Source organism: Choloepus didactylus, chromosome 5, assembly GCF_015220235.1.
Source record: "Choloepus didactylus isolate mChoDid1 chromosome 5, mChoDid1.pri, whole genome shotgun sequence".
Taxonomy (NCBI): domain Eukaryota; kingdom Metazoa; phylum Chordata; class Mammalia; order Pilosa; family Megalonychidae; genus Choloepus; species Choloepus didactylus.
The window spans coordinates 103,116,780-103,143,443 of NC_051311.1; the positions used below are offsets into that span (position 1 = coordinate 103,116,780).

General features: G+C 36.3%; 1 protein-coding gene across 6 annotated transcripts in view; it reads right to left on the reverse strand.

Moving 5' to 3' along the window:
• ELAPOR2 (endosome-lysosome associated apoptosis and autophagy regulator family member 2) overlaps nucleotides 1-26,664 on the reverse strand; it is a 225,067-nt gene that overhangs the window by 127,091 nt on the left and 71,312 nt on the right. For 3 of the 6 annotated variants that reach the window (XR_005217011.1, XM_037836549.1, XM_037836547.1), the window contains exon 2: nucleotides 20,118-20,243. The exons of the other annotated variants lie outside the window; for them this stretch is intronic. Coding sequence is in view for 2 of the 3 variants with exons in the window: in XM_037836549.1 (XP_037692477.1) it covers nucleotides 20,118-20,243 (126 nt within the window). In the remaining variant the exon portion in view is untranslated. The remainder of the gene's footprint in view (nucleotides 1-20,117; nucleotides 20,244-26,664) is intronic. 6 annotated transcript variants of the gene reach the window in all.

Below are 26,664 nucleotides of genomic sequence, written 5' to 3' on the forward strand. Positions count from 1 at the left end.
ACTGTTTTGCATTATGATAATTGTTTAAAATTGAAAATGATGATGATTGTACAACTAAGTGAAGATAATGTGAGACTTTATCTTGGACAGAATATACGCTATGTGAAATTAGGAATCCCCTACTTAGTAAGTCAAGCCCTCGATCCTGAGGCTTGTTCTTGTGAAACTTATGGCTGTAAAGGGGAGGCTAAGCCTACCTATAATTATGCCTAGGAGTCATTTCCAGAGAACCTCTTTTGTTGCTCAGATGTGGGCTTTCTCTCTCTAAGCCCAACTCTGCAGATAAATTCATTACCCAGCTCCCTAAGTGGGACATGACTCCCAGGGGAGTGAATCTCCCTGGTGACATGGTACATGACTCCCAGGAGTGAGCCTGGCCCAGGCATCAAGAGACTGAAAAAGTCTTCTTGACCAAAGGGGGGAAAAGAAAGGTAACAAAATAAAGGAGGTTTCAAATAGTGTCTAGGAGTTTTCGAATAGAGTCGAGGGGCTATCCTGAAAGTTACTCTTATGCAAGCTTCAGCTAGATATCCCAAATGGCCACAATATGCCAAGCCCAAATCATTGTAGTCCTGAAAATCCTAAAGAACATCCAGGTCCCTTTCTGAGATTCTATAAAAGTTTCACTCGCTAAATTAATTTTTCAGAAACTTAAATCCCCCAGAGTGCTCCTATGCCAAATTAAGTCCCAAAATCCTGAGGCAACAGACTCTCCAAGAACAACAAGCAGATGCATCCCCTTTCCCCATAATGTCGACACCCCTTTTCAATATGAACAGGTTGGGGTGGTCAATGCCCAGATACCCCTGAAGATTGAGACAGTGATCAAACAAGAGGGAGGAACAGCAACAGACAAGATAGGATTTAACAAAGGATTATAAATACTGAATCTTTATATAAGTATATATATTTTTTAGTCTCTAGAGTATTAGAAAAGCTAGAAGGAAATGACTGAAATGGTGGAACTGTAACCCATAACATTCTGAGAAATTTGCTCTATAACAACTTGTTAAATCACACTTTGAAATTTATCACTTTTCTGTATATGTTATGTTTCACAATAAAAAAGTGTTAAAAAAAAAAAAGAAAGAAAGAAAAGGAAAAACAGAAAAGAGAAAACCACGCCCAAGTCACAGATTTACCCTTGAGTAGTTCAAGCCTATGACAGACCACTCCCAACCCCCCCATCTCTCCCCTCAAGAACAAAGCAAACTCAGCAGCCATCTCCCAGCCCTCACTGAGCCCCACTTCCTTTTCTTTGTGTGAAGATATTTCAATATGTTTCCATACAGCCTGGGGGAAACCTTAGGTCTAAAGGAATGGCCTGACAGTACCATCCAAAAATGGGAACAAGCCGTTCCAGCTGATTATCAGGGCAGGGACTCCCAGTGGCAGAGCCCCCTGCCCCTGGGGTGTATACACATGCAGTCCTTGGGCAGCACAGGAGTCTCTCATCTCCAAATAAAGCAGGGCATGGGAGCCACCATCCCACTCTGACTCAAGCAGCTGGCCTCCCCAGGGACCTGACAAAATGGGATCTCTTCCACTGCTCTTTTGAACCCTTTGTGCTGTGTAAGTAATAAAGTGGTCATTCGTTGAGAATCTCTGTGAGCCTAAGCCTGTGTTCCTACTACACACCATATAGGAACTCATTCCACAACACTGGAACCACTGTACACAGAAGATGGAAAAGAATTTATAGACTGAACCTAGCCAGGCTGACTGCCTATTGCAACAAAGAAACACACACAAAAAAGCCAACATTCTACAGACAATTTTAAAAGGACAAAGAGTCTTAAAACATCATACATAAAATTTACAGAATATAATCCCAAATTACTTGACATACGAGGAACCAGAAAAAAATCTCACCAAAACTCAAGAGAAAAGATCATCAACATGTGACAACCCAAAATGTCACAGATACTAGAATATCAAACCAAGAATTTAAAGCAGCTGCTCTCAAAATGAATGGAAAGATAGCTGTCCTCATCAGAGATATAGAAACTATGAAAAAGAACCATACAGAAAATTTAAAACAGAAAAATAAAATATCTGAAATAAAAATTTACTGGATGGATTCAATAATAGAATGGAAATAAAGAAGAAAGTGTCAGTGAACTTAAACACAAAGAAAAAAAGAAAAATACTTGAAATAAAACAAACAGATCATCAGGGATCTGTGGGGGCAACATAACAAATTTTAACACTTCTATATCTGGTATCCCTGAAAGAGAAAAGGAAGAAACTTATACAGAAAAAAATGTTTGAAAACTTCCCAAATTTGGGGTAAGACCTTTAAAGACCTACCTAAAGGAGCTTAGTGAACCACAAATAGGGTTACTCAAAGAAAACCACACTTATTAATAATACAAACAAGTGCTGAAAACCAAAGATAAAAGAAAACTTTTTTTGAAAGCAGCCAGAGAAAAAAAGGGCACATTACATACCGGGAACAACCATTTGAATGACTGAAAATTTCTCATCAGAAATGATGACTACCAGAAGACAGTGGAATAACATTTTCAAAGTGCTGAAAGAAAATAACTGCCCACCTCAAATTCTATAGCCAGTGAAAATTTCCTTTAGGAATAAAGGTGAAATAAGGATCTCCTCAGTTGAAGGAAAACTTAGAGAATTATCATCATCAGATCTGTCCAAAAGAAATGCCAAAGGTAATTCTTCAAGCCGAAGGTTAATGGCACAAGAGGGAAATGGGGAACTTCAGGAATGAGGAAGGAGCAACAGAAATGGTAACTATTTTGGGCAAATATAACAGACTATTTTCTTCCTTTTAAATCCTGTAAAATATGTACGACTACTGAAGACAAAAGTTATATCATTGTCTTGGGGGGGGAGTTCAATGTTTATAGGTGTAATTCACGTAGTAACTACAGCATAAAGGGGAGAGGGATAGAAGGAACTCTATAGCTGTAAGACTTTCTACATTTCACTTGAAGCAGTAAAATATTAACACTAAGTAGACTTTGAAAAATTAATATGTATATTATAAACCAAGAACAACCACTAAAAAGATATATATACCCAAAAAGACAATAGATAAAGTGAAACACTAAAAATATCCCAATAATCCAAGAGAAGACAAGGGAAACAGAAAAACAAAAAATAGAACAAAAATTAATAAAATATAGACCTAAATTCCAACTGCATCAATTATATCCTCATTCACCTGCCATAATTATGACCTAAATGAAAATCCTTTGCTAGAATTTCTATATACTAGATTTTCTATATATACTACAGAGGAAAGAATAGATTCTTTTTCCTCAAAGATTGCTGGTTAAGATCAGGTAAGGTTGCAATCATACGCAGATGTGCCCTCTTCTAACCACTCCCACACCCCATACAGAAGAAACCATCAAGAGACGCAAAGACAAAAAAGGAATAGAAGTTATAACAGTGCTCAAATGCCTGAGGTCCCCAGGGCTGTCTTGTATTTCAATCAATTCTGTGAATTATCACAGAAATACACCCAAAAAATATTGTTTTTAAGTTTAAACTGCTGTAAGGTGACTGGCTGTCACATGTAACCAGGGGTACTTACAGATACCTGAGATTTCTGGTAATCCTATAAAATCAACTCATAATCATGTATGTCTCAACTACCAGAAAAGGCAGATGATGGTGGCAGTGTTAAAGACAGCTGCTACATATTACTGATTAACATATACCAGTTATTTTTCTAAGTTCTTTACAAATATCTCAATGCTGTGTACAACTCTATAAGGCAGATTTTTTAAATTTAAAAGAAAAGTTGTGGGTACACAGAAAAATCATACATAAAATACCAGATACCCATACACCACCCCACCACTAACACCTTGCATTGCTGTGGAAAATTTTTTGCAATCAAAGATAACACATTCTTGTAATTGTACTAATAACATAATAAACATGCATGGTTTAACTTAGGATTTACTGTATACTGCAGTTCCATGGATTTTTTAAAATTTGTATTGTTACCATATATACATTCTAACATTTCCCCCTTTTAATCACAGATATATATTTCAGCGCTGTAAACTGCATTCACAATGTTGTGCTACCATCATCAGCATCCATTACAAAAACATTTCCCTCATTTCAAATGGGAATCCTATACATTTTAGGCCTTAATATACCATTCCCGATCTCTACCCCGACCCCTGGTAACCTATATTCTAGATTCTGACTCTATGAGTTTACTTATTCCAATAGATTCAAATCAATGAGATCAATATTTGTCCTTTTAGTCTAGTTTATTTCACTCAATGTGATATCTTCAAGATTCATCCATGCAGTCACATGTATCAGGAATTCATTCCTTTTAACAGCTGAATAGTATTCCATTTTATGTACATACCGTGTTTTATTTACCCATTCATCTGTTGATGGACACTTAAGGTTGCTTCAGTCTTTTGGCAATTCTGAATAATGCTGCTATGAAAACATCAGTGTGCAAATATCTGTTCAAGTCCCTGCTTTCAATTATACTGGGTTATACATCAAGTAGTGGGATTTCTAGGTCATATGATAGTTCTATACTTAGCTTTCTGAGGAACTGCCAAAATACCTTCCACAGTGGCTGCACCATTCTGCATTGGCACCAGCAACAAATGAGTGTTCCTCTTTCTCCACATCCTCTCTAACATTAGTTGTTTTCCAATTTTTTTACTAGCAGCCATTCTAACCGGTTTTTTTCAGTTTGATCACTGTGGTTTTGATTTGCATTTCCCTAATGGCTAATGATTTTGAACATCTTTTCATGTGCTTTCTGACCATTTGTATACCTTCTTTGGAGAGATGACTATCCAAGTCTTTTGTCCATTTTTGATCAGATTGTTTGCCTTTTTGTTGTTAAGTTGAAAGATTTCTTTATATATTCTGGATATTAACCTTTATCAGATATGTGGTTTCCAAATATTTTCTTCACTTATGTAGGATGTCATATTGCTTTCATGATAAAGTCCTTTGAGGTGCAAATGTTTTTAATTTTGATGAAGTCCCATTTATCTATTTTTTCTTTTGCTGCTTGTGCTTTGGATATAAGGTTTAAGAAACCATTGCCTAACACAAAGACCTCAAGATGCTTCCCTGTGATTTCTTCTAGCAGTTTGATAGTTCTAGCACTTATACTTAGATTTTTGATCCATTTTGAGTTGATTTTTGTATATGATGAGAAGTAGGTCTCCTCCTCCTCCTCCTCATCCTCCTTCTTCCTCTTTTGCAAATGGAGACCCAGTTCTCCCACACCATTTGTTAAAGAGACTGCTTTTCCCAATTGAGAGGTCTTTGCCCCTTGTCAAAATCGTTGGCCATAAATGTGAGGGTGGATTTCTGAGCTCTCTATTCTAGTTCATTGGTCTATAAGTCTGCCCTTGTGCCAGTACGCAAGACAATACTGAAGCTTTGTAATAAGTTTAAGACCGGAAAGTCTTGAGTGTTCCAACTTTGTTCTTCTTCTTCTAGATAGTTTTAACTACATGGGGCCCCTTACCATTCCACATAAATTTGATGATTAGCTTTTCCATTTCTGCAAAGAAAGTTCTTGAAGTTTGGATTGGATTGCACTGAATCTATAAATTGATTTTGGTGGTATTGACATCTTAATAATAGTCTTCCAATCCTTGAACACAGAATGTTCTTCCATTTATTTGGATCTTTGATTTCTTTTAGCAATGTTTTGTAGTTTTCTGTGTTTTTTTTTACAACCTTTACAACCTAGGTTAGATTTATTTCTACATATTTGATTCTTTTAGTCACTATCGTGAATGGAATTTTTTTCTTGATTTCTTCTTCCAAATAGCTCATTACTTGGGTATAGAGACACTACTGGTTCTGGAGTGTTGAACTTGTATCCTACCACTTTGCTGAATTTATTTATTAGCTCTAAGAGCTTTCTTGAGGTTTTGTTTTTTTTTTTTTTCTTTTTTCAGCATTTTCTGTATATAGAAGCATATCATCAGCAAACAGAGAACGTTTTATTTCTTCCTTTCCAATTTGAATGTTTTTTATTTCTGTTTGTAGCCTAATTTCTCTGGCTTGAACTCCAGTACAATGATGAATAACAGTGGTGACAGTGGGCATCCTTGCTTTGTTCTTGAACTTAAAGGGAAAGCTTTCAGTCTTTCACCGTTAAGTAGGATATTAGTTGTGAACTTTTCATATATGCCCTTTATTGCATTGAAGAAGTTTCCTTCTCTTCCTAGTGTTCTGTTTTTTATCAAGAAGGGGTGCTGGATATTGTCAACTGCCTTTTTAGCAACAATTGAGATGATCATGTGTTTGTTTGTTTGTTTTCCCTTCATTTTGTTAATGTGATGAATTACATCAATTGTCTTTCTTATGCTGAACCAACCTTGCATACTAGGGATAAATCCCACTTGAACATGGCATAGAATTCTTTTAATTTGCTGTTCTATTTGTTTTGCTAGTATCTTGTTGAGGATTTTTACATCTATATTCGTAAGAGATATTGGTCTGTGGTTTTCTTGCTTTTTGTATCTTTGTCTGGCTTTGGTATGTGGGTGATGTTGGCCTTGCAAAGTGAATTAGGAAGCATTTTCCCTCCTCTTCAATTTTTTGGAAGAATTTGAGCAGAATTGGAGTTAAGTCTTCTTGGGATGTCTGGTAGAATTATTCTGTGAAGCCATCTGGTCCTGGGCTTTTGTTTGTTCGGAGGTTTGTGATTACTGACTCAATCTCATTACTAGTTACTGGTTTGTTGAGATCTTCTATTTCTTCTTGAGTCAATGTAGGTAGTTTGTGTGTTTCTAAGAATTTGTCCATTTCATCTAAGTTATCTAATTTACTGGTATACAGCTGTTCATGGTGTCCTTATAGTCCTTTTTATTTCAGCAGGGTCAGTAGTAATGCCCAGCTTTTCATTTCTGATTTTCATTATTCGTACTCTCTCTCCTTTTTCCTTTGAAGTCTACCCAAAGGTTTCTCAACTTATTGCTCTGTTAAAGACCCAATTTTGGTGTTGTTGGTTCTATTGTTTTTTGTGTTTTCTATTTCATTTATCTCCACTCTAATCTTCTCTATTTCCTTCCTTCTGCTCAATTTGGGCTTAGTTCGCTTCTCTTTTTCTAGTCTTTCCAGTTTTGAGGATAGGTCTCTGATTTGAAGTCTTTCTTCTTTTTTAATGTAAGCATTTAGACCTATAAATTTCCCTCTCCGCATTGCCTACACTGCATCCCTAAGTTTTGCTACGTTGTATTTTCATTTTCATTCATGTCAAGGTATTCCTAAGTTCCCTTGTGATATACTCTTCAACCAATTAGTTGTTTATTTAGTTGTTTAATTTCCACATATTTGTAAATTTTCCATTTCTCCATCTGTTCTTCATTTCTAGCTTCATTCCATTGTGGCCAGAGAAAATAAACTGCCTAATTTCAGTATTTTTGAATTTATTGAGACTAAATGATCTAACATATGGTCTATTCCTGGAGAATGATCCATGTGTATTCAAGAATAATATATATTCTGTTTTTGCTGGATGAGATATTCCATATATGTCTTTTAGATCTATTTGATTTATAGTATCATTCAAGTCTTTTATTTCCGAATTGATCTTCTAACTAGATGTTCTATCCATTATTAAGAAGGGTGTATTAAAGTCTCCTACTATTAATATAGGACCATCAATTTTTCCTTCAAATCTGTATTCGTATCATATATTTTTACATTCTGCTATTAGGTGCATATATATTTATAACTTACATCTCCTTGTTGAATTGTACCCTTTATCAGTATATAATGACCATCTTTGTCCCTTGTAACTATTTTTGACTAAAGTCTATTTTATCTGATATCAATATAGCTACCCCAGCTCTCTTTTGGATACTACCTATATATTTTTTCCATCCTTTCTTTTCAACCTACTGCTATTTTTTAATTTAAGGTGAGTCTCTTGCAGACAACATACAGTTGGATCACACTTTTTTATCCATTCTGACAATCTCTGCCTTTGGCCTGGAGAGTTTATTCCATTTACATTTAAAGTCACTACTGATAGTACAAGACTTTCTTCTACCATTTTGCTATTTAGCCTCTGTGAGTCTTCTACCTTTTTTGTCCTTCATTTCCCTTACTGCCTACTTTATATTTATTTTGTGTGTGTACTGTACCACATTGAGTGCCTTCTCACTTCTAGATGGATATATTTTTCATCTGGTTTTCTTGTGGTTACCATGAGGTTAAAATTTAACATCCCAAATACATAACAATCATATTTGGTTTGATACCAACTTAACTTCAATAGCATGCACATCTGCTTAACAAATACACCTCTATCCCCCAACCTTTTTTTTTTTTTTTGTAATTGTTACCACTTATATCTTTGTTCATTACATGTCCAAAACAATAGATTCATCATTACTTTTATGCATTTGTATTTCAGCACTCACAGGAAGAAGCTGAGTTACATACCAAACAATACACTACAATATACTGGCATCTAAAATTACCCCAGTGGTTAACTTTACTGCAAATATTTATTTCTTTATGCTGTTTTGAACCACTGTCTGGTGTCCTTTCCTTTCAGTCTGAAGAAGTCCCTTTAGCACTGATTCACTTGTAGGACAGGTCTACTAGTGAGGAACTCCCTAGCTTTTGTTTATCTGAGAATGGCTTAATCTCTCTCTTATTTTTGAAAGAAATTCTTTCTAGACATAAAATTTTGGCTGGTCATTGTTTTCTTTCAGCACTTTATTTCAACCCACTGCCTTCTTGCTTCCATGGTTTCTAATAAGAAATCAGCTCTCAATCTAACTGGGACTCCCTTGTATGTAACACACGTCTTTTCTCCTGCAGCTTTCAGTACTCTCTCCTCATCCTTTGCATTCAATAGTGTGATCAATATATGATGGGGTGTATTTTTCTTGATGTTTACTCTATGTGGGCTTATTGGACATACATGTTCAACTCTGGGCTTCCTGGATAAGCACGTTCTTGTCTTTTGCTAAGCTTGGATAGTTCTCTGCAATTATTTCTTTAAATATTCCTTCTTCCCATTTCTCTCTTTCTCCTCCTTCTTGGTCTCCTATAATGCACATACTGGTGCACTTGATGGTGTCCCAGAGGTGTCTTAGCCTATTTTTATGGTTAATAATTCTTTTTTATTTCTGCTTCTCAGCCTGACTCACTTCAAGTGTCCTGTCTTTGAATTTAGTGATTCTTTCTTCTGCCAGCTCCAATCTGCTCTTGAAATCTTCCTGAGCATTTTTCATTTATTTGTGATCTTCACCTCAAGTAGTTCCTTTTTAACATTTCTATCTCTTTACTAAGATCCTCATATTGCTCATTCATTGTTTTCCTGATATCCTTTAGTTCTTTCTCTGTATTTTCCTTCATCTCCTTGAGCATTTTTCAGATCATTTTTTTTAAAGGCTTTGTTCAGTATGTCCACATTCTCATCTTCTTTACTGGTGTTTTATAGATTTTTATCCTCTTCCTTTGGATGAGCCACAATTTCCTGTTTCTTTGTCTTGTACTCTTGTTGCACACTGTATATTTTAATATTTTAAAATGTTAACTCTGAGATTTATTGCCTAAGATGTCTGTTTCCTGACTTTGTAATTAACTGTTTATAAGACAGATTTTTCTGAACTTCAGCTCTCCTATCAGGAAGGTCTGCCCAAGACAAATGTAGTGTGTAGGGTTTTCCCTGTCTTTTAAGGCAGAGTTTTTCAGGTAAGAAAACAGGCCAAGATTAAAATCAATTCTCAATGTCTCAATTTCTGTAGCAGAGCTGGGATTAGAACCTAAGTCTGCCTAACTCCCAATCATGTCCTCATGAACATTATACTTACCCATTAGATCATGAGAGCTAATGACAAATCTTAAAATCTCATCTGCTGAAATCAAAATCAAAACTGACACCCACTATCCCTCTTTTGACTTCACAGAAAGCATAATTTTATTTGGCCAGTAATTCCTCCCTTCACCCAGTCCCTCCCATATCTCTCTGGGCCCTCAATACCATCTTCCCACCCTGTCTCCTGGGGAATCACTGACCCCAAGTAAAATCAAAAATCATTTTTCCCAAGTTCTCTGCTCCAAAATATTTAATTTTCTAACATAAGCCGCCAAAATACCCAGCTTTGTTTACCTCAAATACTGGTTTTTAAAATACTTAATGCTTTCTTTTCTGGTTACAAACCAATACTGGTTCAGTATAAAAAGTTTAGAAAAGATGGAAGTGCATAAAGATAATAAATGTCTGTCATAATCCCATCAACCATAAATAACCACTATGAAAATGTCATTTTTCTGAGTACATTTATTTTTAAAATTCAGACATCATAAATCATATTTTAAGTTTTTATTATGTAAATAATAAATATTTACTCTAGAAAACTCAGAAAATACATATAACGATGGCTTTCTTTTTACAGCTTTCTCCTAATTCAGATTTTTTAAAGTAATATACCACCTGGTCACTTAAATAAGAAAAATAAACATTTATGTCTTCATGAAATATACTTCTCTGTACCTAGCGATGAACTAAGACAAAAAGTATGAAGCATACTGGCTGGGAATTCTAAAGCCTATTTGCCTTATTCATTCCTCACAATACTTCTGGATATCTTTTTTTTGTGGGAAACACAAAGAAATAATATATTGTCATGATCCCTTCTCAGTGTTCTCTCACATCCTCCTCTATAATCTAGCTCAGAAATGCTAAAAGACCCAAATAAATGGCAAAATACCCCATGTTTATGAATGGGAAGACAATGTTATTAAAATGTCAATAACACCAAAAGCAATTTAAAGATTCAACACAATACCTATCAAAATCCCAGCAGCCATTTTCAAAGAAATGAAAAAGTCGATCTCTCAAATTCATATAGAATAGCAACAGACACAAATAGGCAAATCAATATTGCAAATGAAGAACAAAGATGGAAGTCTCATACTTCCCAATTTCATAACTTTCCAAAAAGCCACAGTAACCAAAACAGTATGATACTGGTATAAAGGCAGACATACTGACCAAAGGACTAGAATTCAGAGTGAAGAAATAAATCCATACATCAATGACCAAGTGACTTTTGGCAAGGGTGTCAAGTGCATTAATTGGGAAAAGAATGGCCTCTTTAACAAATGATGCTGGAAAAACTGGATACCCACTTGCAAAGAATGAAGTTGGCCCTCTACCTCACATCATATTAAAAATTAACTCTAAATAGATCGGGGAGCTAAAAATAGAGCTAAGCCATAACACTCTCAAAACATATGACACCAAACATATGAACCAAAGAAAAAATAAATCAATTGGGCTTCATCAAAATTTTAAAACTTTGTAGCCCAAGTGACACTATCAAGAAAGTGAAAAGACAACCTACAGAAGAGGAGTAACTTCTAACCGTACATGTGATAATGATTTAATATCCAGACTAAATAAAGAACTGCTACAACTCAACAAAAGACAAATAAGCCGATTAAAAAGTAGGCAAAGGACTTGAATAGATATTTCTCCAAAAGAAATATTTATATGGCCATTTGTATTGACTATACAAATGGCCAATAAGCACATGAAAAGATGTTCAACATCATTAGTCATCAGGAAAATGCAAATCAAAACCACAATGAGATTCCACTTTACACCAATTAAAATGGCTATTATTAAAAAAAAAAAAACAGAAAACGAGTATTGGTGAGGATGTGGAGAAAATGGAATACTTATATATTGTTAGTGTCATTGTAAAATGGTGGAAATCAGTTTAGCAGTTCCTCAGAAAGTTGAACACAGAAATACCATACGACCTAGCAATTCCACTTCTTGGTGTATACCCAAATGAACTGAAAGCAGGGACTCAAACAGATATTTATACACCAATGTTTATAGCATCACTATGCACAATAGCCAAAAAGTGGGAATAATCCAAGTGTCCATAAACAGATAAATGGATAAATAAAATGTGATATAAACACAAAATTGAGTATCATTCATGCATGAAAAGGAATGAAGTTCTAATACATGCTACAATGTGGATCATGTTGAGTAAAATAAGTCAGACACAAAAGGATAAATATTATCTGAGCTCACATATATGATATTCCTAAAATAAGAAAATTCATAAAGACAGACAGCAAGTTGCTGGGGCTGGGGAGAAGGGGTGATGAAGGGAAATTATTGCTTAAGGGATGCACAGGTGATAAAAAAAAGGTTGGGGTAATGGATGTTGTGAATGCAATTAAAACCACTGAACTGCACACTTGAATATGGTTTAAAATGGGAAATTTTGAATTGTATATATGTTACAACAAATTTTTTAAAAAAATACCAGATGCTAGAAGAAGCAAGGAAGGATTCTCCCTATAGGTTTCAGAGGGAGCATAGCCATGATAACAACTTCATTTCAGACTTGTGGCCTCCAGAAAAAGAAAAAAAGGATCAGCATGAATCAAAATAAATAAATACATAAATAAAAATCAAATGAACACGAGAGCTAACCAATCATCTATTTTGTGAGAGTTTCATAATTATGGAACCACCAGACTGTAGATATTTTTAAAGATGTAATTTTAATCAACACTGACTTAATTTCTCTTTTAAATTATGCAGGCTATATGCTCTGTGCTCCAAAAATCTTTCTGTCTAGCTATAAAGAAGAGAGCAAAGTATGCATGCACAAAATTTGTGCCAATTTAGAGATAGGAGATTCTCACACATTGGCTTTTGACTATCTTGGCTCAGAATTCTGGAAAGCCTGAAACAGACTGGCTGGCAGCAAGTGAGCATGCTGATGTACAATGGGCTATGGACTGCTATTTCATATCAAAGTGTTCTGAAGAATTATAAATAAGCATACAAGAATAGAAAGCCCCATTTTAAAAGTAAGATTTGCACATATTTTTATCCTCATGTACATATTTTGTTTAAAAAGCCATGACACTGTCAGCGTTACTACCACTTACGTAGAAGTGACTGAAAAGAAAGTAGACAAGCCAGAGTTGATTTTCATTTTTAGCCCATACTTAATCCTCACATGACAGCTCTAACCACCATTTCTGATGCCTGTTATTGTTTGTGGTTTGCCCCCTTTGCCTCAAGGTTCAAGTGGAATGCCCTGACTGAAACTTGTTCTATAAACTGAGATCCCAAGGATCATAAAATTAACAAACATTGAGATATAAGGGAAATAGTACATCCTTATTATGGGAGATCAAAATTATTTATAAGTACCAAGAACTTTGATTCAGTCTTGAATAAAATTAAAAGAGAAAAGTTAAGTCCAAGTAGTACTTTAAGAGATGCCATGTGAAGAAAAAATGTAGAAAATTTTAGTTTTCTAAGAATTCAAAGAACTGAGCTGTTACTCTTCTCAGGAAGATAAAGAAGATGTTAGAGAGTATTTATTTTCCAGGAGCCACAATAGCACACTGAAGAAACGGCAAATTTAAAGAACTAGGTGGGTGGGTCAAAGGTCTTACTTAATTTTAATTCTATACAGTCTGTGCCCCTTATTATTTTTTAGTTTCTTCAGTCTTACCAAAGAAGAAGCAATAAACTCCCCCAAGATATTCAACTGTTAACTGTAAAGATTTTACATAATTTCCTTGGAATAAAACCTTTAACCTTAAAGCAAATTATGGCTACAAAGCTTGGAAATGTATTTGCCAAAGGAAATTGTGCTTATTCCTTTAATCTAAAGGATACGTTTGCCATAAAAAATTAAATTCATTCATCTGGTAAGTAAATTAGTTGACCAGCAGTGACTTATTAATCTAATCACAGATAGATAGATAAATATATGCATTTATTTACAAATTTATTTACAAATATATCATATTTGTATCTGTTGTATCATCATAGAAGGCAATACATGCTACAGGTAAAGCACAATTAAGTGCTGTGAGACTCCCAGCTACTAGCAAAATGGCAGGCACATAGTTGGCCAAGAGTAAACCATGGCATGTGACTGCATTAGGTGATTGGGAGTATGATGACAATTCATGTTATAGTTGAGGAAACTACAGCGCTCCTGTTATTTAATCATCAGGTTATTAAATAGCTGTTCAGTGACAGAACTAGGGCAAACATTCTAAGTCACCTGAATCCCTGGCTGATGTCTGGTCTTGTACATCACACAATCTCTCCTTCCAGTAACACTAGGTTCTCACCTCCAGAATGTCTTGTTTCCAGTGATATTATCATCATATATGTGGACAGAAATGTTTGAAAATTCTCAGTTTGAACTTAAGCTCTTTTACTTTTAGAACACTTGGATGAATTTCCTGATTATAAAGTAATTTCAGAATTATTGTTGGGAAAAGTTACTCCAGCTCTATTATGCAAATGTTTGTTCCATAAGGTAAAAGTAAGCTAGAAACAGCAATCTAAAGCTGTTTGGAGGCTCCACGAAGTCATGATGCTCCTTCTGTCTTTCTGCTTTACCCCTCTGGGCTTCTATCCTCAAGGAAACCTCGGAATTCAAAATGGCTGCTGAAGCTCCAGCCATTATATTCACATAACAGGCAGCAAGACAAAAGAAGAAAATATGGAAAGAACATGTGCCATCTCTTTAAAGGAGCCTTTCTGGAAATCTTACCTGACATATCTGTTTTCATCTCATATGCCAAAACTTGGCCCATGGCCACAAGCTTCAAAGGAATCTGGGAAAGGATCATTTTAAATGGGCACATTACCCTGGCTGAAAAAGGGGATAATAAATACTGCAAGGGAACTACCTCCTGTGCATTTTCCAATTTCTAAATAAAAACAGCGTCACTGATGAAGGAAGGGGAAGCAAACTGCCATTATAAAAGAAAGCTGATTTTAAAAAAAGCTCCTAAAAAATAAATTTCAAAAAATCTGGTGATCCTATATTTAACTCAAGAATCTTCAGTCAGAACTAAATACAAGCCAAACAGATGGAGATTTATCATAAGCTTACAATAAAGAAACTGGACCTATACTATTTCCTAATCTACATACATAGTTAAAATCACTGTTCCAATTTTACATAAGCCCTCATACAAGCCTTTGTCTTTCCCAGCAAAGATTTTATAATCATATTAAATGAAAAGGTTAAATTCATCCTATTTATACTACTCTGGGGACAGAACTATATTATTCCAAAAAAGAAGTTTGTCTAATGTCTTCACTGATGTTTTGTTCCAAAATAACTTCAAAATTTCAGATTTTGGAAATCCAACATTGACTTGAAAACATTATCTAGAATAATTTTAATTAAAGAAGGTCATGATCCTCTATCATCTTAAAAATGCTAGAATCATTAAAACTACAAGGACCAAAATCAGCACAACTGCTGCCCTCAATTCATGAGAAAAAAATGAAAGAATTCAAACTCCATGACTCTTTACTGCGTAAGGCAGTCAGAATTTCTAAAATGGCCCTCCAAAGATGTGCTGCCCTAATCTGCAAAACCTAGGAATATAAGATATCACTCCTGTGATTTATTATATGGCACAAATGACCTTAAAATAGAGGAGATTATCTGAATGGATCCAATGTAATCACGTGAGCCCTTAAAAGCAGAGAATGTCTCGGGGTGGTAGCAGAAGAGGAAGTAAGAGAGATTCAAAGCACAAGAAGAATTCATTGCACTATTGCTGGTTTGAAAATGCAGTGCCACATCACAACGAACACGGGCAGCCTCCAGAAGGTGACAGCAGCCTGGCTGAGAACCAGCAAGAAATTGGGGGCTTTAGTCCTATATAACCTCAAGGAACTGAATTCCGTCAAAAACAGGAATGAGTTTGGACGAGGCCCCTGAGCTCCTCAAATGAGGAGAATATAGCTGGCCAACACCATGATTTCAGCCTAAACAGAGAACCCGAACAAGCCATGCTAGACATCTGACCTACAGAACTGTGGGCTAATAAACAGGTGGTGTTTTGGTAATTTGTTACAGAAGTAATAGAAAACTAATGCACTGAGATACTACGGTAATTACTATAGAAAGGGTTAAATGGCAAGATATTTCATACTCTGATCCGGAATTTTCTAAAACAAGAAGGGAAGAGGAAGGAAGGAAAGAGTGTTTCTTTGGCAAAATTACACTGTATGTAGAATAGGGGCATTAACTAATTACACCCTCCCACACAATTATTCTCAACAAATTGCATTTCACACAGAGACCAGCACTGGGAAATGCATCTGCAGTGCTTCTCCATATTCCTCTTACCAAGCCATTTGGAAACAAGATGGGAAACAGGTGCCAAAGTTGCTAATGAACTGGCAGAGCCGATGCAATTTTATTACTCAATGGGTGAAGTCCATCATTACCACCCAAAAGATTTATTAACAAGTTCCTTTAATATCACTGAATCTGTTATCCTGGAACATGACACCCAATGAGCTCTGTAGTGGGAGAATTGCCCAGTTGTCCTGTGCACTGGATCGCCCCCAGTGCCTAGCACAACATCTTGTACAACATAAGCATTCAGATCGTCAGTGGTTAACTGGTTCACTTCACAGGAAAATCCCATCTACCATGTCCCTGAAAGATTATCAACAAACACAACCTTGAATACATCTGGAGATAAGAAAACCAAATCACTTTTAAATTCCCTAATTGTTGAAACATTCTTCCTTGGACTGAACTAAAGTTTCTCAATATGACCCAGGAAGCACACAGGTTCATTCTAACTTCTCCTTCCCAGGAATCTTACAGATATTTGTAGGACAGCTAACTAGTCACTGACTCTGATAAATCTTTCATTTTAATAATCATATTTTTGTATTAAATCAAAATTATACTATCTCCTCTAATTCCCTTTTACCAAAGACAATCAGGGATTTAAGATTGTAACGAAGTCCAAACCACTTGCCCATAATTTCAAATCCTCATAATCTAGCCCCCAAAGCCTTCTCAAAATCCGTATTCTACACAATTCCTACACTTAAACCAAGCTGGTCTAATCAATAATCCCTAAACATGTCATGTGTTCATCTGTTCCCTCTATTATAAACAACTTTCTCCTACTCATTACAGACACACACACAACACACACACATCATTCAGTTAAATTATTTTCTTACAAACCCATTTTATATACCCTCATCAATGGAATCTATCCCAAATCAAAATCTCTCTTTGATTCCTTTTAGTTTTTTCATATATGCCACTGTATGATTCCTCAGATTGGCTTTCTTATTATAAATCTTGTATTCCTGGCCAAATTTCAATCTCTTATGTTTCATTTGATATCTTTGTATAATTTGATCCTAGTAGCAGAAAAGTTCAATGAATGTTTATAATTTGGTAACTTTCAATCACATCCCTTCACTACATGAAGAGGGAGAAGAGTAGGAGAACAATCTTAGAAAGGAGATGCAACTTGGAAAATAGGGAAACCACATCAAACTTTGCTTTTTTCCAAACACAGAGAGTTGCAAAGATAAGCTTAAAACATTCTCTTTAATTAAAAGGCATGAAAATGAGTAAAAAAAAAAAAAAAATTATTTATCAGGTGTTTTGAAATTTGCAGATAAAAGCTGTCAAATTAGTTTAATGTCCTCATCAATCATTTTGGGTGCTTAAATGATATGGCAAAGCATGAATACAATGTATATCCTTGAGCAAAAGTCCCACTGACACATATACTTTCAAAAAATTGAGTGGATTAAACAATCCTTGTCTATTATCTAAAATATGAAGTTTCCTTTTTAGGGTTCTCTGACATCTTATAAAAGGAAAGCTATTTCTATGATGTAGAAAAATTAAAGAATTTACCCAGTTACTGAGGTTGGGTGATGGTGGCGAGAGGGGCAAGTTTCACTGCTAAAACAGTAAAATAAATAAATAAGCTAATTGGTGCCACAGGAATTGGGTGGGAGGAAAGATAGATAAGAAAAAGGCGACTTTTCAGTGGGTACTAAAAAGAATTCATGGTTTTATAGACATACATAAGAGTCAGTGCAGAAATCAACCCCTCCCTGACCAGAAGTAAAAGAGACAGGGCTACACTTTCTGCCCCATACATCATTTAATCATTCATTCATTCATTCTTAACTTAAATATGTTAAGTCCCAAGCCATTAGAATACCTTGGGCTGCAAATAACAGTAAATGCCTACTCAAATAGCTTAAACAAGGAAACTGAATTTTTTTTATATACCTTATAAGTATATCATGCTAACGCTTATTTAGGTTTGTGGTGCTACTCTGTGAGTTACATGCCTTTAAACAACCATTTATGAACATGTTCACCTTCAATGTGCACTGATACTTATAACCCCATTAATGAGCCATAGTCACACCTGACTATTCCCATACCATTAAGATCACCCTCATTAACATATCTGTACATATTATATTATCATTCCCCCTTCACTAGTTTCTATCTCTAGGTTCCCTATATTCTACATTATAAGACACTTAACATTTTTCACAGACTTCACATTAGTGGTAACATACAATATTTCTCTTTTTCTATCTGGCTTATTTCACTCAGCATTATGTCTTCAAGCTTCATCCATGTTGTCATAGGTTTCACAACATCATTCCTTCTTACTGCTGCAGAGTATTACATCATGTATATACACCACATTCTGTTTATCCACTCATCTGCTGAAAGACATTTGGATTGTTTCCATCTCTTGGCAATTGTGACATCTTGGCAATGTCCACTATGAACATCGGTACACAAACATCTGTTCATGTCACTGCTTTCAGATCTGGGTATATACCGAGAAGTGAAATTGCTGGATCGTAGGGTAACTCGATACCTAGTTTTCTGAGTAACCACCAAACTGTCTTCCAGAGTGGCTGTACCATTATACAGTCCCACCAGCAATGAATAAGTTACAATTTCTTCACATCCTCCCCAGCATTTGTAGTTTCCTGTTTGTTTAATGGCAGCCATTCTTATTGGTGTGAGATGATATTTCATTGTGTTCTTGATTTGTATCTCCCTAATAGCTAGTGAAGATGAACATTTTCATATAAATATAAATATATCATATAAAACTGAATTTTATAATATAACACAAAAAATCAGGTAGAGGATTTTTCAAAATTGACTGACTCAATGACATCCTCTAGGACCCAAATTCTGTCTATGTCTTCTTTCTATCAGGGTTGGTTGTCCTTAGACAGGGGACAAGATGATTATAGGCATTCCAAGTATCACCTCTAGATAAGACAACAACCAGAGACAGAATATAGAGCATCATTTCAATTTCTGTTTCTTACAGTCAACGAAACTTCCCCTCACTTCTCATTAACCAGGATAGGGTCATGTGCTCACCCTTAAACCAATCACCAACAACGGAAATATCACTATGATTAGCTTAGATTAGTCCCCAGCAAGCTATTTAGCACCATCATTGTAGCAGGAATAGACAATACATAAGTGAATGAACTGTGGCTGTGTTCCAACTTCATCTACAAAAACAGGTAGAGGGTTAGATTTCACCCTCTACAGTTTGCTGACTCCTGGGTTAGACTAATAGAAGGTATCAATGAAGTTGGATGTAGAGTTATTTTTGCAGAAGCACATGACAGGCTCCTAAACAAAATCACACTAAGGAAGCTAGAAGTGGGCAAATGGGTGTAGCAACCAACAGGTTCTGCTACAACTGGCTTTGTGCACCATGCCTGTTATCCTTTTGTGATTTTGTTTCCTCTTTTAATGATAATTAAAATACAAACTGCTTGCCTCAGAAGGGATGAGAAGGGGGGCAACAGAAGGTGTGAAAAGTAAAATTCAAGAAAAGGAAAGTAACTAGAAAATAACCTTGAATGATAAAAGAGGAGTCATTAAAAAAATGCTCCCCAGGAGTCTATTTTTCTTGTAGATTAATTTTTTTAACAAATAATTCTTAAGTATACAGATTCCCCTTGCTATAGAAGATGAAACACAGGTAGCAAAGTCACAATGACAATAAGTAGGGAAACCAGGCCATCTGCCTCCCAGAGCCAAACCCTTAACCACAATGCAACAACTCACTGAGCTAAATGTGAAGAACTACAGGAGAACAGGACAAGGTCCTTACCTTTGGAGAATTTACATTCTAGCTAAAGAGGCAAAAGTCAACAACTAAAATAACATATTATTAAAGTTATGATGGAAACAAATAAGGCTGCTTTGAATTTAAATAGGTTGCTCAGGGAAGGTGACATTTATGATGTGACTGACCTTAAGGATGTGATGGAGCCAGCCATGGGGGAGGAAGAACCAACAAGGAATAGGAAGAGCCTTTGGAAAAGCAGTCCCAGCATTCGGACCTGCTATGAGAGCCCAGAACAAACAGCAATGGAAAGCCTGAGGAACAAAAAAGAGGCCAAAATGACTACAGCTTTTGGGAGGCAGGAGAGTGGCATGAAATGAGAAGTGGGGAAAGCCAGAGGTGTAGGGCCCGGAAGAACATAGAATGGAACTTGACTTTTATCTTCAGTGCTTTGGGAAGCCATCAAAGAAACTGAAGCAAGGAGATAACTTGCAATAACTTTTATTTCTTAAACAATCATTCTGGATATTGCACGGAGATTGGAAGTGGAGGTAAGAAAAGAGGAACACCACTTGGGGGGCTAGCAGTATTCCAGGCAAGAGATGAAGGTGGAGTGTCCCACATTAATGGATACCATATGTATTCTGACTTTGTGTGTGTGTGTGTGTGTGTGTGTGTGTGTGTGTATGTGTGTAATTCTCATATAATATAATTCACGTATAATAAAATACACGACTTTAAAGAATGCAATTTTGTAGGTTTTAGTAAATTCACAAGGTAGTACCACCATCACCTATTAAATTTTCATAACCCCAAAAAGAAATCCCATACCTCTTAGCTGCCACTCCCCATTCCCTCCTCTCTCCTTCTCCTGGCAAATGCTAATCTCCTTCATCCTACACATATTTTGAAGGTAAAACAGACAGGACCCTTAGAACCCTAAGTCAGAGTTTTGATTGACTATGTACTGAAATAGTTTTAATGCTAAGTATGATATTAAATACATTACTCTCCAAAGTCACAAATTTAATTATATTCAGTGTTTATTTTCATAAGGCCTTTTATTTTTTAAAAAAACTTCATCAAAAAATTTTAAAAAAGCATTTCAAACAAAATAAAACAAAGGAATAAGAAAAACAAATATCCTAAAATAACAAACATTGCTTCCAATATGCTCCTACCATAACCCAAGCAAATTAATGAACCCTAGTCATTCCTGAGCATTCACGTATCAAGATTACCCTCAATATTTATCTGTTCTTAATAGATTATCATTCCCCCTTCACTAATTGCTGTCTATCTCTAGGTCCCCTATATGCTGCAATATAAGACACTTGTTTTACGTTTTTACAGAGTTCACATTAGTGGTATCATACAATATCTCTCCTTCTGAATCTGACTTATTTCACTCAACATTATGTCCTCAAGGTTCATCCATGTTGTCATATGGTTGATGACCTCATTCTTTCTCACTGCTGCATATGCACAGAGCTTTTGAAAACCATTTATAAACTATACATATTTCTCTCTGAACCTATCACTAACTTCTGCAAATAGCTATCTATCCCTATAGTTAAACCATTAATCAGGAGTGAAAGAAAGGAACCTGGATTTTTCTGAATGCTTCATGATTTACGTGAGCACGTAAGTGTATAGAATAAAGTATCAGGAGGGAAGGAGACTAGACAGATTTTTGAAAAGGAGTTTCCAAATGAAAGAGGCTGCAAGTAACCTAAATGCATTTAATTAATAGCCTGCCTGCCTGCGTGGATGGTATTCATATATAAACATAAATGAAAGCAAATGCCCATCACAAAGGGAAGCCACTGTAGTCCTCCAGGGATTTATCATGAAACACTAAATCTGATCTCAACTTAGAAAGAAAAGATCAGAAACTGCCAGCCTCCCTTTCTGATATTCCTTTATCCTCAAAGGAACTCTTCCTCTGACTCTTACAAAGGACTACAAGACCTAAATAGTTTCAGGAATGATTTTGATGTTCAACATTAAAAGGTCTAACTTTATGTAGCTAACTATTTCTCCATACTTTTGGGAAATGTAGACAGTAGACCAAACAGCATGAGAAGATATGGAACCATCAATGGCCACACTGTAAAAGCCTATGAAGCTGATGGGCTTTCAAATCAGGTCAACAAATTCAAGTCCTCTCCAGAACTGGTCACACTCCTCAACCTGACTCCAGGACCACCATGAGCTTCCCTTCCCACCATGGTCTCCCACAGTATCTCTGGGTGTGTTCTAGATCATATGTAGATCCAGATTTCCACAGGACATGGAATTATCTCTCAATAAAGTATTCATCGGCCAGGTGCACCACAAAGTCATTTGCTCTAGAAAACTTAATGTAATCAGCTAGTTTTGCTATTTAATCACTGTTTATGAAAAAGCCTTTAGTGTGTTTACATGTAAGATGCACATGGTCTGTAACAGGCACCTCACCAAGCAAATTAGAGAATGGCCATACCCATTTTCTGGGAATGGGCAGAATTAAATACTATTCAAGGGTAGACAAACAAAAGACGAAACTAGCAGTAATAAAAGGTATGCAACATGCATGTACATATATAACAAAAATGTACTGTTCTTTTATATACATGGCATACAGAAAATTCTGAATTACTCAAGATAACAAGGTATTCTGGCTAATCAATTAAATATTATAACACTCAAATTTGCTTTATTATATTATCACAAATTTGTACAGACCTTTTCTCTTTAATTTATAATGCATTTTAACAATTATTAGCTCATGTTATGGCTACAAAGAAGAAAGTGAGGCTCAGAGAAATCAAGCAGTCTAACCTAATATTGGATGATTATTGAGTAATGTAGGTACAATTAAAATCCAGGGCTTCCTACACCTTTGGGGCTAGCCCAGGGTTTCTCAACAGTAGCACTATTAACATTTGGGTTAGATAATTCTTTGTTGTCGGGGGCTCCCCAGGGAACACGGGATGTTTAGCAGCATCTCCGACCTCTCCAACCAAACGGCAGTAGTACAACCCTCTCCCAGTCCTAACAATCAAAACTGTCTTCATTCTAGACTGAGGGATTGTGGGAAGATGGTGGAACAGGAAGGTCCACGATCCAGTCCTCCCAGCAGAACTATTAAACAGTTAGAAATTGTCTGAAAAAAAAAAACTATTTCCAAACTCAAGAACAGAGCAGAACACTGCACAGCATCTATGGAACAGCAGGAGGAAGAGGCTGGTAAATTACATTAAAGACTAGTAAATTGCTTTCTCCACACAGCAGTCACTGGCGCCCATCTCTCACTCTCGCGGCAGGCCACTGTGGGATGTGGCCCCTGGCTCACTTGCTGGTGACAAAAAGGGATGCAAAAATCCACTTCTGAAGATCAGAAGTGGGTACAGTCAATTGCTGATCATGCCTTTTGATTAGCAACTTTGGATCACTGTGGTCCCGACTCCTAGGGCAGCCATTGTTCCAACCTGCCTGCACAAAGGGAGGTGAGGAGACTTAAAGACACAGCACTTCCTCAGGGCTGCTGGCAACAGTTAGCTGAAGGGCTGCATTTGCTGGGCAGATCAACAAAGTGCAGCTTGGGGGAACTGTGGAAGAAAGTCCTGGGGCCTTCCTGATCCCACCCAGGGCACTTTGGACCTGATCAGCACCCTCTTCTTGGATGCCTGACTTTGTTCTAGCTGAGAAACACTGACCTGGGATACTCCTCTCCAGCCTGCCCTAACCCTCATCCCCGAGAATTTGACCTCCAGTCAAAAGCAACTTGAGACTAAAATGAAAGCATGTAAGAAACTAAAGAAGCAGACGGCCTGCAGCAAAGGATTACCTGCTTTAAACACCAGGTAGAGGCACATTTGTCTCCTGGGAAATCAAGGGCCCATCCAAAGGAAGAAGACAAAAGTCCAGAAAACACCAACGAAGAAGGTGAGAATGTGGATATAATGAACAAAGCCTTGTTTTAAAATGATCTTAAAAATGCTCTAGGAATTAAATGAAAATACAGAGAAAGGACTAAAGGATAGCAGGAAAACAATGAATGAGCAATATGAGAGCCTTAGCAAAGAGACAGAAATTTTAAAAAGGAACCAAATAGAACTACTGGCATTGAAGACCACAATAACTAAAAAGAAAAATGCCCAGAAGGGCTTCAAGAGCAGACTGGAGCTGGCAGAACCCAAAGACAAGACACTTGAAGTGAGTCAGGCTGAGGAGCAGAAATAAAAAAGAATTATTAACAATGAAAATAGCCTAAGACATCTCTGAAGCACCATCAAGTGCACCAATATACATATTATGGGAGACTGAGAAGGAGAAGAAAGAAGGAAAGGGGCAGAAAGAATATTCAAAGAAAGAATGACAGAGAACATCCCAAACTTAGCAAAAGCCATGAACACACACATCTAGGAAGCCCAGAGAACACCAAATAGGGTAAACATGAAGAAAAATACACCCTGCCATATACTGATCACACTACTGAATGCAAAGGACAAGGAGAGAGTCCTGAAAGCTGGAAGAGAAAAGCAATGTGTTACATGCAATGGAGTCCCAATTGGACTGAGTGCTGATTCCGCATTAGAAACCTTAAAGGCAAGAAGGCAGTGGGTTGAAACGCTTAAAATACTGAAATAAAACAACTACCAAGAATTTTATATCCAGTGAAACTTTCTTTAGAAATGAAGAAAGATTTGGAAATTATTAGACAAAAAAAAGGTAAGGAGTTCACCACTACCAGATCTGCCTTATAAGCAATGCAAAAGGGAGTTCTTCAGACTGAAAGAATAGGACACTAGATAGTGATTCAAAGCTGCCTAAAGAAATAAAGACCTCTGGCAAAGGTAACCATTTGGGTAATTATAAATGTCACTATTATTGTATTGTATTTTTTGGTATGTAACTCCAATTCTTACTTCCTACAGATGTTAAAAGGCTAATGCATGAAAAATACTGAAAATCTATGATATGGGACACATAATGTACAAGGGTATAAATGGTAACAAGTACAAAAAAAGGCGGGGAGATGAAGGGGCATAGGAAAAGTGTATGCATATGCTATTGAAGTCAAGTTGATATCAAACTGAATATGACTGTTATAGCTTAGGAGGTTAAATTTTAACATCATGGTAACCACAAGGAAAACATACAAAGAATATATCCAGATAGACATGAGAAGGCACTCAGTATAGTACAACACACATAAAAAAATCAAATGAATAAAGAAATAGGCATTAATGGAAAAACTGAGGGGCAAAAAAGGCATGAGTTTCACAGACTAAACAGTAAAATGGCAGAAGAGAGTTCTTCATTATCAGTACTAACTCTAAGTGTAAACGTAATAAACACTCGAGTCAAAAGGAAGAGATTGGCAGAATGGATAAAAAACTGTGACCCAATAATATGCTATTTGCAAGAGACTTCCTCTAAATTCAGACACAAGTAGGCTGAAAGTGAAAGGATACAAGTAGGAACCAAAAGAGACATGGGGTAACTTTACCAATATCAGATAAAACAGACTAAGACAAAAACAGTTACAAGGGACAAAGACAATCATTATGTACTGATAAAGGTGTCAATTCAATAAGAAGATATAATAATTAAAATTATATATGCACCTAACAGCAGAGCCCCCAAAATATATGAAGCAAATACTGACAGATTGGTAGGAGGTTTTAATATGCCACTTTCAATAATGGATAGAAAATTTAGACAGAAGATCAATAAGGAAATAAGACTTGATGTACTCTAAACCAACTAGACCTAATAGACATATAAAGAACACTTCACCCAACAACAACAGAATACACATTCTTCTCAAGTAAACATGGATAATTCTCCAGGATAGAACATTATCTTAGGTCAAAACAGAAGTCCCAATAAGTTCAAAAATATTGAAATCATACAATGTATCTTCTCTGGACACAATGGAATGAAGCTACAAACCAATGACAGAAGAAGAAACGGAAAATTCAAAAATATATGGAATTAAACGATATACTCTAAAACACCCAATGGGTTAAAGAAGAAATCACAACGGACCTGAGAAGATACCCTGAGGCAAAGGAAATTGAAAATACAAAACATACTAAAACTTATGGGATAGCAGGGCATAGTGAAATTTATAGTTCTCAAATGCTTAAATTAATAAAGAAGAAACATCTCAAATCATAAACTTGTCCTCACAACTGGAAGTACTAGAAAAAGAAGAGCAAACTAAACTAAAAGCACGCAGAAGGAAACAGCAAAGATTAGAACAGAAATAGATGAAATAGAGAATTAAAAAACAATAGGGAGGGGAGAGATCTAAGACTGCAGCAGAGAGAGGAGTGGAAGCTAGTTAGTCCCCCTGGAACAACTAACGAGCAACCAGGAACAGCTAGTAAATAATCCAGAATAACTGCAGGGGGACAAACGTGACCATCCACTCATCATACACCAACCTGAATTGGGAGGAATCCCCAAGATTGCAGCATAAAATCTGTAAGTAAAAACCATGGATCCAAGCCAGGAGCCCCCTCCACCCCATGGCCCAAACTGCAAAGCCTCCTGGAACTAGAGAGTAGTTCTCTCCAAGCAAGTGAATATAGCTCAGCTGAGCTCCAACCAGGGTTTTAATTAACAAGTGTGGACAGCTCAGTACGAATCCCCAACAAGCAGAGGCTTTGGGTGAAGACTGACCTTGGAGAGCCGGAGGGTGGCCGCGGACTGGCCCCGAAGGGGGCTTTCTGTCCCTTT